The 15304-nt window shown below is 38.0% G+C and overlaps 1 protein-coding gene across 1 annotated transcript in view; it reads right to left on the bottom strand.

Moving 5' to 3' along the window:
- PRKAA2 (protein kinase AMP-activated catalytic subunit alpha 2) overlaps positions 1-7913 on the bottom strand; it is a 67682-nt gene extending 59769 nt beyond the window's left edge. Inside the window, exon 1 of the mRNA XM_012785121.3 lies at positions 7757-7913. Within this exon, the coding sequence (XP_012640575.1) occupies positions 7757-7850 (94 nt within the window). The 5' untranslated portion in view covers positions 7851-7913. The remainder of the gene's footprint in view (positions 1-7756) is intronic.
- Between the last annotated feature and the right edge of the window lie 7391 nt (positions 7914-15304).

Raw genomic sequence — 15304 nt, 5'->3', positions numbered from 1 at the left:
ACTGTAAGTAGCAGACTATGCCTTTAAAACAACCCATGCATACACACTGCCAACTGTTACCTACACTTTCCCCTCCCCAGCTTTTGCCTCCTTCCTCCAAGAGTATCTATGATGGATACCACAGGAACTGGAATATACGCATATTACATGTTGCATATTTGCTTTGGGAGTGGTGTACAGGAGAGGGTGAAAAGTGAACCAAGTCTAGAGAATTAGAGGTTTCTGAATGTATTCATTCACAAAAGAAAGAAGACCTGGGAAAACAAGACAGGCAATAGTAAATTCTCCCTCTCATTAAATAAATTTCTGGTCTCAAAACCAGATCACAAATTGTTCTCATAGTTCAGGTAATTATGGGTTTAAGTATATAATAGTATGTAAGTACATAAGTACTTTTGAGTACCTTTTCACCTACATACAATTTTTCATGTACTTCTCACAATACTGTAAGAGCACATAAGGTATTATTGCCTTTTTTATAGATCAAGTGAGTTTGGCTTAAGGCCACCCAGCTGGTTTATGACAGAACAGAAGTACTACACCAGGTCTTCCAAGTTCAATATACTATAGAGAGTATATACAACACATCATGTTGCCTTTGTAGACTTACCATGAACCTATCTACCATTTATAACATTGTTTCCTCTTGGAAAATGCCTTTGAAAGTCAATCAACTGATTATACAAAATGAACAAAATCTGTTCAGAAATTAAGGACACTAAACTATGTCAAAATCATATGACATCTAAATCAGAAAAAAAAATTGAAACAGCACATCATTCATTTACCTAATTGAGGGATATAACTCAACTGATTTTAATTCAATCACTAACCTAGTATTTGAGAAGAAATATAGTTTCATTATTTGGAACCATTATTTAACACATTTAGAATATGCATAATTCCAAAGGTAAAATCAATTAAGCCAGTACCCTGCATGAACATTCACTTTTATTTCACTATTATTTCCATTTCATTCTTAATTTATTTTCCATATTTGTGAAAAAACAAATTACATGACTTAGTCAAAAAAGATACTGTATTTTAATATAAGCATTAATAATTAAGTATCATATAGCACAAATTAAGAACTTTCTTCAACCTAAGCCACCACTAAATCAGGACAGATTATTACAGCTCTGTCCCAATTTGGTGTGAGAACTGAAGGCATTTCAAATGAAGGCAAGCTCTTCCTCACACAGGGTGCAGAATTCACCCACAACTGCCATGCATCTCATCATCTCCACAACACTGTCATCTATTTGTAGCGCACTTTATCTTTTTCAAAGCTATTTTATGTACCTCGAACTCATCTGATCCTCACAAATATTCTTGAAGGTAGAAGGCCAAGTATTATTACTGCCATTTTACAAAAGAGGAAACAGAAGCTCAGAGTTTAATGGTTTTCCCAAAGGTCACATAACTAGTAGTGGAAATGGAGTTAAAATCCAGAGCTAATGCCTTCCTAAACCAATGTTTTTTCTAGAACATCAAATCATTTTTATAAATTCTCTTTAGTCTGGCTTCTAAAGGTTACGGGTAATCTTTAGTCGAAGTTACCTTTACATAAGAAAACTAACTGAAATAACTGATATATCTAAGAAATTTGAGTTTTAAAACTGTCAGAATTTAGCACATTTATAAGAAATGAAATAGATTGAGGTGCACAAGTAAGCACTGGAAACATGAAAATATAAATTTTAATCATCCACATATGGAATTTCAAAACACGTTTACTATCTCTAAATTTGGACTAAAATAAAGACATTTAAATCTTATTTTCTCAATTCTTGATAAATACCTGCAGTCATGCAAAACTATACGCTTGTAGGCTTGAAATTCATATGACAACATACTAGGCATTTTGACTTTATATTCCATATAGCAAAGACTTTGGAGTTGAAGAATCCTGAATTTGATTGCTAGTTCTACCACTTACTAACACTGTGACAAGTTACTTGAAGTATCTGATTCTCAATTTCTTCACTGTTAAATAGAGATAATACCAAACACAGAGGATTACTCTGGGGAATAAATACAATTAAGGGCATATATAGTGCAGTGATTAGAATTACAGTAAAAACTTCAGTTGTAGCTTTTATCACTGAAGTATTACAAATGTGTTTCCTTTTTTCTTCTGTTCCACATCTACATTTCAGGTCCAGTCTTCAGTAATTCAAATTTCAATTAAAAATTAAACTATTTAATACGAAGAACAATTAAATACATCCTTTTTTTTCAAATTAAATCTTTTAAAGATCAGTTTAATGATAAAGTCATAAATGACCTCACAGATGATGTGTTCTAGTGTTCTCTTCAGGAGAGGAGGAAAACAAGGCCAAGAGTGATTAAGGGCCTTCAGACTAGCATGGGAATCAAAAACAAATCCCAGCAAGGGAGCAAAATACCACAGGCATAACTCTTTACTTTCACCAATTGATAGGGGCAGTTGTATGAAATTTGATTTATCATTTAGGACTTGGTATTTACAATTCAATTAAAGGTAACACTCCTTGTTAAAAAGAATTTTTTAGGTTTTCCATTTGCTTATCCTTCCTATTATCTCAAAAATAAATGGGGAATTAGTAAAATATTTACTTAATTTCTTGAGAGCAGTCTGTGGGCCATTCACGTAACTATTTGAAGAACACAAAAGGTAATTTCCTTGGTGAGATTCTGCTGGCTAGAAAGAGGCTAAGTATCTCTTGGTATCCAATTCTGATGGAGAATAATTATTTCATAAACCACATCTATTGGTCCCCAACTTGAAAATCCAGGCTTCTTTTTAAATAAATAATTGGCATTTTATTACACATATAATTTTTTTCTCCAACCAGTCTTTGTATGACGCAAACAACAGATCTATTCTTCTAGAATTTCTATCACCTTTAGACAGATAAGAACTGAACAAGTCTAATTACAAGAGCTCTCAAACAGCAATTCTACCCTATCCGGGAAGAGTGAGAACCTATATAGTTAACCCAGAGAAAAATTTTAAATAGATAAAAAGCATTACTTTTAAACTCTTTCAGCCCACATGTTTCCATAAGCACTCCCCTAGTCATCTAGCAATACAATAAACTAAAAAAAGAGAAAAACTTAGAACATTTTAAAGCCTTTAATTATTCATCACAAATAGAAGAATTTACACATACTTTTAAAAAATAAATTGAAACTAGTGCTATTAAATGAAAACTATGCCATTATCCTTTTTTGTTTACTATACCTAACTTTGGTCCATATATTAATATATCAACATCTAAAGTTAAATTTTCCAAATCTATCATTAGCATAACAGTTAAGAGAGAAAACACTTAAAATTTTCCTCACTCCTTGACTTCCATGTTTTTATAGCTATATAAAATTAAATCACCTATTGTTTTTTAATAGAAATTAATTTTACAAAGTCTAAAATCTATAATAATTAAAAAACATATGTACATTCAACAAAAAATGCTGGGACAATTCAGCAAAAAGTTGAACTTAGAACCTCATCTCACACTGTATACAAGAATTAACTTGAAATGGGTCTTAGAATTAAATGTAAGAGCTAAACTAATAAAACATTTACAAGAAAATATAAGGGAAAATCTTTAAGATCTTGGGTTAGGCAAAAATTTCTCAGCTATGACACCAAGACCATGGTCCATAAGGGAAAAAAAAATCGATAAATTAGAGCTCATGAAAATTCAAAACTTTCATACTTCTAAATACACTATTAAGAAAATGAAAATACAACCAACAGACTGGGAGAAAATATTTCGAACATATATCCAATAAAGGGCTTGTACCCAGAATTTACAAAGAATTCTTATAACTCAACTCATAAAATGATAAATGACTCAAAAAGTGAGCAAAAGATATAAACAGATATTTCACCAAAGAAGAGATATAAATGACTAATAAGTACATGAAAGATGTTCAGCATCATTAGCCCTTAGGGATGATTTTCCTTAGGGAAATGCAAAATTAAAGCCTCAATGAGATATCATTTCACACCCACTAGGATGGCAGACAATAATAAATGTTGGCAAAGATGTGGAAAAGGGAACTCTCATACATTGTTGGTGGGACTGTAAAATGGTACAACCATACTGGAAAACTCTGGCTGTTTCTCAAAAAGTTAAACATAAAACCATGATATGGCCCAGGAATCTACAACTAAGAATCTACCCAAGATACATAAAAACATATGTATGTTTTTGTATGTGAATATTTGTAATGGCATTATTTGTAACAGCCTGAAACTTAAAACTATGTTCATCAACTGGTGAATGAATAGACAAAATGTGACAAATCCATACAGTGGAATATTATTCAACAATAAAGAGGAACGAACCAATGACACATGCTACGTTATACATGAACCTCAAAAGTGTTAACTTAAAGAAGCTAGACATGAGAGACTCCACACTGAATGACCCCATTTATAAGAAGGGTCTAGAAAAAGCAAATTTTATACAGACACAAAATAGATTAGTGGTTTCCTGAGGCTTAGCATGAGAATGGGATTAACTATAAATGAGTATGAGGGATATTACTGTGGTGTTTTGTTTTGTTTTTTTTTATTTCGGCATATTATGGGGGTACGAATTTTAAGGTTTCAATAAATGCCCTTCCCCCCCACAAGTCTGAGTTTCCAGCATGACCATCCCCCAGATGGTGCACATCTCACTCATTATATATGTATATACCCGCCCCCCCCTCCCCCCTGCCCAATACCCTATTACTGTAGTACCTATGTGTCCACTTAGGTGCTGCTCAGTCAATACCAGTTTGCTGGTGAGTATACGTGGTGCTTGTTTTTCCATTCTTGGGATACGTCACTTAGTAGTATGTGTTCCAGCTCTAAAACTGATGTATAATGATGGCTGCAGCATTTGGTAAAGTTACTAAAAATCATGTATAATGATGGCTGCAGCATTTGGTAAAGTTACTAAAAAGTATATACCTAGAATGGGTGAATTTACAATATGCAAAATATACTTCAATAAAGCTGTTTTCAGCCACGGTTGCTCACGCCTGTAATCGTAGGCTGAGGCAGGTGGATTGTTTGAGCTCAGGAATTTGAGACCAGCCTGAGCAAGAGCGAGACCCCGTCTCTACCCAAAATAGAAAAAATTAACCAGGCATGATGGTACATGCCTGTAGTCCTAGCTACCCAGGAGGCTGAGGCAGGAGGATCACTTGAGCTCGGAGTTTGAGGTTGCTGTGAGCTAGGCTGACACCATAGCCAGGGCAACCGAGTGAGACACTGTCTCAAAAAAATTAATTAATTAATTTAAAAAAATAAATAAAAATGAATGTGCTTTTGTTTCACTTGTGCCTTAAAGAATTAAATGAGTAACTTTAGACTATAGCAATTTCTATAATTTTGATTAAAAAACAATTGTACCAATTCTAATCTTCTATGGGAAACAATAATATCATTTTAAGAGAGGATCTAATGTAGTGTTAGGAAATCTCCCATTGGCAGCTCAATGGACAAGAGTTCTCCAGGAAAAGGATTTCTTGTAAATCAAAGTTCCTTCTGTTAGTTTATATTTTAAGAAGCCAGTGCCTAGAAGCAGCTCAAGAGCATACACAAAAGAGATTTAAGTTGTCCTTTGACAATGGGCTCATTGATCTAATAGATATTCTATTCTACACCCAGATTATGGAAGAATTTAGAAAAACAAAAACTTTTAGCACAATTTAAAAGGACACAGGGTTAAGTTATATAACTTTCAGAGTGTACATGTCCAAATGGCAAAGGCAACGTTTGCTTGAGTAATGTTTAATGTCATAACACAATAGTCCTGAATAATAATATTAAATAAGTAACGTTACAAGCATCGATCCAATCTCTCTAGATCTTCCTATATTCATTCAAACTATTATATATTCGCCTACCTTTCCACTCTACTTATAAGGTCTTTCAAAGATAATCCAAGACTTCATAGCCCTCACAGGACTTCAAGGAATTTTGCAAAGTTTTTATGTCTTTATGAAAATATCACCTTGTCTGTGAGGCCTTGTCTGACCACCTTAATGAAAACTGCCAACATCACAAAATTCCCTATGCTACCTTCCCTGATTCATTTTTCTCAATAAAACTAAACATGCATTTTACATATATTCTGATTATTGTTTGTCTTTCACTACTAGAATATAAGCTCCATGAAAGCTTATATTTCCATGAAAGGTTCCTTGCCGTATCCTCATTTCCTAGAACAGTGCCTACCACGTTGTAGGTGCTCAGTGTTTTTTACACAAATGAATGGGTGTTACATATGTGGAAGAAAACAAGAGCTGATCCTTGCCACAGGAATGAACAATGAGTCTATTCTCCTTATTCAACATCCTTGACTTGAGGTTAAAATATGAATTTTACAAGGAAATAGAGACCTCAGTGTAAAATTTCCAGGCTGCCTATCCAGCATTTCTTCAGCAAAAATGACCAACAACAACAACAAAAAGCCAACATTTCACTTATACTTCTGGATTTGCAACAAATAAAGTATGTTTAATAAACTGACTCTAGTTCTGGAGAGACAACAGGTTAATTAAATCTCATGTGACACATTAACGAAAAAGAAAAAGGAAACTTCAATACTTAACTAGCTCTTCTTACTAGTTACTTAATTCTAGTAAGAAGTATAAAATTTCAAAGGCATTCTTACACACAAAATGGGATTCCATCTTCAAGAAAACAGATACCAGCAGAAATTGCCCTAACTCTACTGACCTCCTAAGCCCCAAATCTTCCAACAAACACCAAGGAACCTTTTTCTCTCCCTCATCCCAGAAGCCTTCCTAGAACCAATTTACACCTACATCGACCTTCAGAACTCAAGGTTTTAATTAACCCCTGACCAAATTCAACTGCCTTCCAAGCGATTCACACACCCAGCAAAAAGACCCACCTCCAGGCCTCTGGAGTATCCCCTACGAGGGGTGGGGAACCTGCAGCCTTCTCATTTCAAGATTGTTCTTTTTTAAGCACCAAAGGAGGGAAGAAAATCTTCACCTTTCTCTGCTGCTCCCCTCTTAATAAAAGGATTTATTCTACACAATTTGGATTCAGTTAAAAGGCCGCACTACAGAACCTAGAAGACCACGGGTTCCCCAGCCCTGCCAGCCCCACCAACCGAGAGTCCTGGAACATCAAATAATCTGGGACGGCAGGGACCTCCCAGCAAGGACAGAGTTGGAGGACATCTTAGACCTCATCCTGGCTCTGCCAATTTCTGCGTGACCTTGGGCGTGTTACTCACTATGCCTCTAGGGGTCCCCGTTTTGTCACCTTTAAGGTGAGGATAACAGGCTGACCAAGTTGAGGCAAGGAGTAAATGAGATCCCAGGTAACGCAGCGAACAGGCACCTGGCCGCCAAGGGCGCCGCAACCATCAGCGGCGCGCACTCCTCCCCAGTCCTTCCCATACGGTCTAGTCCGATCTCCCAGTTTCGCGGAGGACGCCGAGGTCCGAGAAGGGACAAGTGCCTTGCTCCGACCACCGCAAGGCAGATGGGCGCTGGACCTGGAACCCAGGACGCCGGACCCCAGCCCACACCCTCGCCCTCTGCCCACCGCCCTTGCCCGCCCGCCGGGCGCTGCTGCGGGGCGAGGCGGTGCCCGCCGCCCTCCCGAGCCCCAGCTCCGCGCCGCCCGCGGCCGCTCCACCTGCCGCCCGGCCCCGCGCCCGCCCGCCGCCCGGCCTCCCGCCCGCCGGGCAGCCCCGCGCGGCGGCGGCGGCGGCTCGAACGCGTACTCAACTCTTCACTTTGCCGAAGGTGCCGACGCCCAGAGTGTCCCCCAGCACGTAGTGTCCAATCTTCACCCGCCCGTCGTGCTTCTGCTTCTCAGCCATCTTCGGCGCGCGCGGCCTCGCTCCGCCGCCCGCCCCTCAGCGCCGCCGCCGCCGCCTACCCACAGTGCAGCGGGACCCGCGCGGGGCGGGCCGGCCGGGGAGGGGCGGCGGCCGGGGAGCGGCGCGGGGCGCGGGCCCAGGTGGGAAGAGCCGAGGGCGGGCGGCGCCCGGGCGGGAAGGGCGCCTGCGGCTGAGCCCTCCTGAGGCGGCGACGGCGGCCGGGACCCGGGGTGGGGCGAGGTGCGTGGAGTCCAGTGAGGGCCCAGGCGGCAGGCGCTGCGAGCAGTGGGGCGGGGGCCCTTCTGAGGAAAGCCGAGGGGCGTGAAAACGTGGGGTGAGATTCGCGCCCGATCTCAGGGCATGGAAAGAGGTGGAAGTAGAATTTGAGGAAGACAAACAGGCCTGAAGTGTGGGCGCGAGGGCATGTGAAGATGAAAACGCGAGTGTGGAGGGGTGGGAGGGCCCCGAGCAAAGGGCAGTCGGAGGAGAGCCACAAGGAAGTTCCTCAGGTCACGGCTATTTTTGATACAGGTCACAGCACTTAGAGAACGCAGTTCTGCGCTGTCTTCTGTTGTCCTCTGCTTAGTCTGTAATTCTCAGTTATTCTGTCCTATCGATGGAAGAGACCCTTTCCTCCAAAGCTCTCAATTTTAACTAATTGGCACAAAGTTTTCCAAACTATCACAGTCGCAGTATTTGCCAGAGTGTATGTTAGCACTGCTCATGTAAATTTACAGTGTAGAAATACTGGGTGGTAGAACTGCTGCCCAAGAGGGAAAGGCGGAAAGGAAAGGGAAACTGTTGTGCCCACAGAAAGTCAAGTACTTAAGAGGTATTCTCTTAAGACAAGGACAATATAAGGACATTAAAGAATAGAATAAATGTGATAAAAATAGAAGTGAAAAAAATGGCAAGATGAAATTAGAGGCATGACGCCCAGGCAGAGTGGTAAAGACTGACAAAGAATTTGGTAATTAAGTGATTATCTCTTCCCTCCTCCCCTCCTTGATCTTTCCTTCCTTATTTTAATGTCCCATTCTTTAATGTCATCTTATCTTTCAGTGCTTAAAAGATTATTTGCTTATCACACACAAAAAACAGATAAGTATGTAAGGTGATACATATGTTAATTACGCAATTTAGCCATTGCATAATAGATACATATTTCAAAACAACATGCTTTACACAATAAATGTATACAATTTTTATTTGTCAAATAAAATTTTTAAAAAACAGTAAAAGAAAGATTACGTGCCATTGGGGATAAATTATTAAGGATTAGTCAAACGCTTACAACACTATGCATGCCAAGGTCACATTCTTCAAATATGAAGTCTCTTATCACACTGCTCATATGTAAAGGGAAATGTATTGATCTGAAAGAATAGGATGTAACAAAACTTTGTTTTCTGAGAAGTACTCCAAGTACAAATGATAAACTTTCATTCTTGCTTAGACATCAAGACAATGTGATAAGAGATGATCACAGCTTATAAATTATAGATATCACAGCTGTTGAACAGAGGCTATTTTTGTTCATTCTTGAGATCATCTTTCTTGCTGACAAGAAGTATCATTTAAGAATCACTCTAGGCCGGGCGCGGTGGCTCACGCCTGTAATCCTAGCACTTTGGGAGGCCGAGGCGGGCGGATTGCTCAAGGTCAGGAGTTCGAAACCAGCCTGAGCGAGACCCCGTCTCTACCAAAAATAGAAATAAATTAATTGACCAACTAAAAATATATATACAAAAAATTAGCCGGGCATGGTGGCGCATGCCTGTAGTCCCAGCTACTCGGGAGGCTGAGGCAGTAGGATCGCTGAGCCCCGGAGATTGAGGTTGCTGTGAGCCAGGCTGACGCCACGGCACTCACTCTAGCCTGGGCAACAAAGTGAGACTCTGTCTCAAAAAAAAAAAAAAAAAAAGAATCACTCTACCAGGCCGGGCGCTGTGGCTCACGCCTGTAATCCTAGCTCTTGGGAGGCCGAGGCGGGCGGATTGCTCAAGGTCAGGAGTTCAAAACCAGCCTGAGCAAGAGCGAGACCCCGTCTCTACTATAAATAGAAAGAAATTAATTGGCCAACTGATATATATATATATAAAAAAAAAAATTAGCTGGGCATGGTGGCACATGCCTGTAGTCCCAGCTACTCGGGAGGCTGAGGCAGAAGGATCACTCAAGCCCAGGAGTTTGAGGTTGCTGTGAGCTAGGCTGACGCCACGGCACTCACTCTAGCCTGGACAACAAAGTGAGACTCTGTCTCAAAAAAAAAAAAAAAAAAAAAAAAAAGAATCACTCTACCTAGCTGGCAATTTTGAGAAAATAGCCAGTTATTTTTGATGCTGAACTTTCATTTGGTTAAGGGTCACTCCTTCAGTATTCATTTCAAGTAACTAAGAAAATATCGATTCTGCTTTTGAGAAATAAGATGTATGTCTGTCTCATGCTCTACATTCCATTAAAAGATGTTGAAAAGTCTTCACTTTAACATAGATGGCTTTCTAGAAACTACATGAAGACAAACTAAATTGAGATTTTAAAGCATTTTGCCCTGTCTTAACTATTTACTGATAATTACTGTAAGTTAAATTATTATATTTAATAACTACTATGATTCTTAATAGCTACTGTGGGCCATCTTGTAGCCCACAGTATGCTATGCCAAACATGTATATGATACTTTGTTGATTAAGTTCATTTAAACACAATTATCTCATTTAATTGTCATAAAAGAAACTTATTATTATTCTCATTTTATAGATGATAAAACTTAGTTTTTCCCTTTCTGATTTGCCCAAGGCTAAAAAGCTAAGTGGCAGAGTCAGAACTCATATCCAGTTCTGACTTGTCGTTTCGTCATTCTACATACCTACATACAGCTGCCTATACATAGAAATATAAATAGAATATATAGTGCTCTAAGAAAGTTTAAAATTTGCACACTCACAGTCCTATTTTCAGATTTTTATCATTTCTAGGGCAAGCCAATAATATACCCTATAAACTGTTAACTATTTGAACTACTTTCTGTTTTGCCAACTTTTATTTAGAGGAAAGACTGAATGCTGAGTGGGTGAGAAGGATGGGACATAGACAACTTTCGGTGGCAGCACCCAGCCTCCTATTGCCCTGGATGCTTCAGATATGGTTTCATATTCTCTGTAAGCCGAACTACTCAGCAATACAAAACTCCACAGTTAATCACAGTAGACCTCAAAAGTTACCCTTCTTGGGGGGCTCACCCTGAAGACATTCTGGTAAATGCAATATTCCCATTTTATTATTTGCCAACGATGGCTTCATGCCCCTGTATTGTTTACTACCAATGTCTAAGATTTGTGCCTCAGCCAACTATTCAGTTCTTAACCCTGGTCCACCTGTTATTGCTTTATACTCCTACTATTGCACCTTTGGGGTTATTTTACCTCAAATATTTGAAAGTGGAGCCTGAATATGTGATTAATAGAGTATCACTAAATTAATACATTGCACTAGATTCCACTGATACTATGAACAATCTTAAAGTGTTTGCTCAGAGTCACCTTCTTGGTGAGGCCTACCTTGACTCCCCCTATTTAAAATTACAGCTTCATCTCTCCCTAGACTGTACTCTCCACTCCCCGACCCTGACCCCCTTAAACTTTTTCTCATAGCACTAAGCTTCTAACATACTATTTACCTTACTTGCTTATTATGTTTCTGTTTGTCTCTCTCTTCCAACTAGAATATACACTTCACAAAAGAGTTTTCTCCCTCTCTGTCTCTCTCCCACTCTGTCTCTTATTCACTAATGTATCCTTAGCTCCCAGAACAGTGACTAGCAAATTATAGACATTCAAGTGGATTCAGGTTATGTGGCACCTGAAGTGGGGGACCTCTTTAAGGAAACAAATACAAAATTAGGTGTGAAAGTGAGTATTTGAAATGAAAGACAAAACCATCAACAAATTTTTGAAAGCTGACAAATACCACAAACATCCCCAGATCCAGAAAAAAATAACGATTTTTTAATAAATTAATTATCCAGCATACCTCTATAATACTTCTTTTCTACATTTTTTGGCCGTATATGCTTCTGATTATCTCTTCATATTTTATAAGTAAAAATATTACTTTTTATAGAAAAATGAAAAAATTCTCTTTCCTTAAACATGAATAATCAATCAAATTTGGATTATACGTTTCTCTTTAAGTTTCCTAGTGTATATTTTTAATATAGCTAATATAGAATTTATCAGTTCTGTTATCATATACTATATATGCATATACATAGATACATACAGGTATTTGTAAGTATTTTCTTACTTTATATATACATATAAAAATCATGTTCATACCACCTGCTATTCCTGAGGCCTAATGGAACCTGGTATATCATTCCAGAAATATTTGCTAAATTGAAATTTTTAATAATGTTACTAAGCTAGAGAATCAAGGAACAAGAATACAGGGGAGAGAGCAGTTTCATTTTATGTATACAGATATTGAATACAAAGCATAATTTTACATTTCAGCGCAGCAGTCATTAGTGACGTTGGAGTTAGGTGTACATCAGAACCCTCAAACCTTATAGATTCATGATACAGTGTTTCTGTTATTATTCTCCAATTTAAAATAAAATGAAAGTTGGACCCCTCAATGATTGATGAAATATGCTGATGGTGTCTTATTTGAAGTAGAAACTCAATAATTACTTTTTAAAAAATGTTTATAAAAAATGTCAAACATGCACAAAAGTAAAGTAGTATATGGGCAGGGCATGGTGTCTCACACCTATAATCTTAGCGCTTTGGGAGGCTGAGGTGGGAGGATTGCTTGAGCTCAACAGTTCAAGAGCAGCCTAGGTAAGAGCAGGACCCTGTCTCTAAAAAAATAAATAAAAAGTAAAGTAGTATGAATACCCCTAGCCTCTGTGGTTATCAACATTGTCAACATTTACCAATCTATCTCTTGCACTTTAATTTGTTTGTTTCCTGGAGTATTTTAAAGCAAATAATCAGGTTATTTCACTGGTAAATACTTCAGGAGATAGCTCTGACATATAAGGGCTTCTTTTTAGTGTAACCATACCACTACTATCATGTCTAACAAAATTAACAGTAATTCCTTACCGTTATGGAATACCCACTCTGTGGTCAATTTCACTTGGTTGTCTCAAGAATGTAGTTTTACATTTGGTTTATTCTAATCAAGATTTTTAAAAGTCACATTTAGCATTTTATTGATATGTCTCTTTTTATCTATAGTTGTTTCTTCTACCCCTCCTTTTTTTTTTTTTTTTTTGAGACAGAGTCTCACTTTGTTGCCCAGGCTAGAGTGAGTGCCGTGGCGTTAGCCTAGCTCACAGCAACCTCAATCTCCTGGGCTCAAGCAATCCTGCTGCCTCAGCCTCCCGAGTAGCTGGGACTACAGGCATGCACCACCATGCCCGGCTAATTTTTTTCTATATATATTAGTTGGCCAATTAATTTATTTCTATTTATAGTAGAGACAGGGTCTCGCTCTTGCTCAGGCTGGTTTTGAACTCCTGAGCTCAAACGATCCACCCGCCTCGGCCTCCCAGAGAGCTAGGATTACAGGCGTGAGCCACCGCGCCCGGCCTACCCCTCCTTTTTTAAACGTTATGTGTGGAAACATTAGATCATTTCACCATCATAATAGGTAGCAGAGAAAACACGGTATTTAGAATAAAAAATCCCTGAGTTGATGTCTTAGCCACTTACAGTGTGTCCTTAAACAGATCATTTCACTTCTCATTGATAAAACTAATGGTGTTGAAATTAGATTATATTTAAAGTGCTTTTCAGTTGTTAGGACATTCAACTCCCAAATCCCACTCCCCATTTTATAATGAAATTATCAAAGGAAAAAGATAGAGGAATTACTGTTAAGTATTGTAGGCCACAGTCCAAGGTATCTCAACAAATTGATCTTACCACATTATTTCCCCTATACATATTTTACTTGCTAACATTTATTATCATTGGTTTGAGGGTTGAGAGAATAATATTATCTGGCCCAATCCCCTTTAGAGAGATAAGTAGATGCCATATATGTGACAATGCTTAAAACCCTTTAAAGGAAATATATTAATATATAACTTTGAGATGTTATTTTTAGTAGGTACCCTAGTAACAGATATTATACTTAACATGATCTACTTTCATTTTGTGCCCAAGTACATTTCTAAATTGCTTCAATATGAGTCAACATTATAATTTTCAGTGTAGCTGAGAAAAAATAAAACATTTTGGATCAGACTTCATGAGCAGATGCATTAATTGGAATAACAAAGGTTGTTTGCTTTGCTATGTAAACATTGTGGATCTGACGGCACTTTTAGAATCTTGCTTTCATGTGTGTGTTGACAGGGCTGAAAAACAACTCAAACACACTTTTAGATCAGTTAAATCAATTATTTCCTGCCTGGTGTGGATTCAGTGACTTTCTATACTGAATGCTTTTAAACTGGGGAGGTTTGAGTAAGGAGATACCAATGTCACCTTGAATTGATTATCATCGCTGTTATGACTGTCCTCTGTAATTAAAACAACCCTTGACAAAACTATACAGTATACATATTATTTAAAGCCTTTTTAAATACAAGTTTAATGACCTCAAGTGAGCATTAATGCTTTGGCTGTTGGCTCAATCCTGTGAACATTAACTACAAGCTTTGACATGATTGATGCAAACTTTTAAGATAAATTAAAGTAATTTTGAAAATTCTAAATGCTCTGTAAATAGTAAAATAATTCTTCCTTCAAGAAAAAATACCTTTAAAAATAGCCAGAAAATTCAATTTCTTTTCATAATTGGAATGTGGGCTTAGACTAGGTACCCTTTAAGGACTTTTAACTCTGAGATTCCAATGCTGTGAAATTAAGTTGTGTTAATAGTTTTTAAGTAGTCATTAATAAACTTTTCACCTTCAGTTTTAAAAATATTGAATTTTTTTAAAATTCTTGTAAAATAGTTATCCCACTGATTAAAGTTTCCCAGGTTCTCTGAGTATATCATTCCTTTATTCTAAGTACATTCATTCACTGAACAAAGATATATCAAATGCCTACTTAGTGCACAGTACTATTCTAGGCATCGGAGGTATAGTAATGAACAAGACAGATACTATAGCCTGTCTTGTTTACCACTCATAATGTTAGCATTTGTTAAAGAAAAAATTATTCATGACACTTATTAAAGACAGTAAGGCAGACTTTATTCAGGACTATTGTGATAGGTACAGGGACTACTGCAATGAAGTGTTGCAGTAAGAGAGAGAGATTGGGCTCAACTCCAAATATGACAAAGAAAAGTAGGGATTTATAGCCAAGAGGAGGGGTGTTGATGGATGGAAAATTATGAAGAAGGTGGGTAATTCTTTGCTAAACTGACCTAACAAGATTCTTACTGAAGGCAGGCCAGGGTGATCAGATATTACTCTGGGGAGGGGG

Source organism: Microcebus murinus, chromosome 2, assembly GCF_040939455.1.
Source record: "Microcebus murinus isolate Inina chromosome 2, M.murinus_Inina_mat1.0, whole genome shotgun sequence".
Taxonomy (NCBI): domain Eukaryota; kingdom Metazoa; phylum Chordata; class Mammalia; order Primates; family Cheirogaleidae; genus Microcebus; species Microcebus murinus.
Note: the sequence above shows the minus strand (reverse complement) of the source record. Positions and strands in the feature narration are given on the sequence as shown.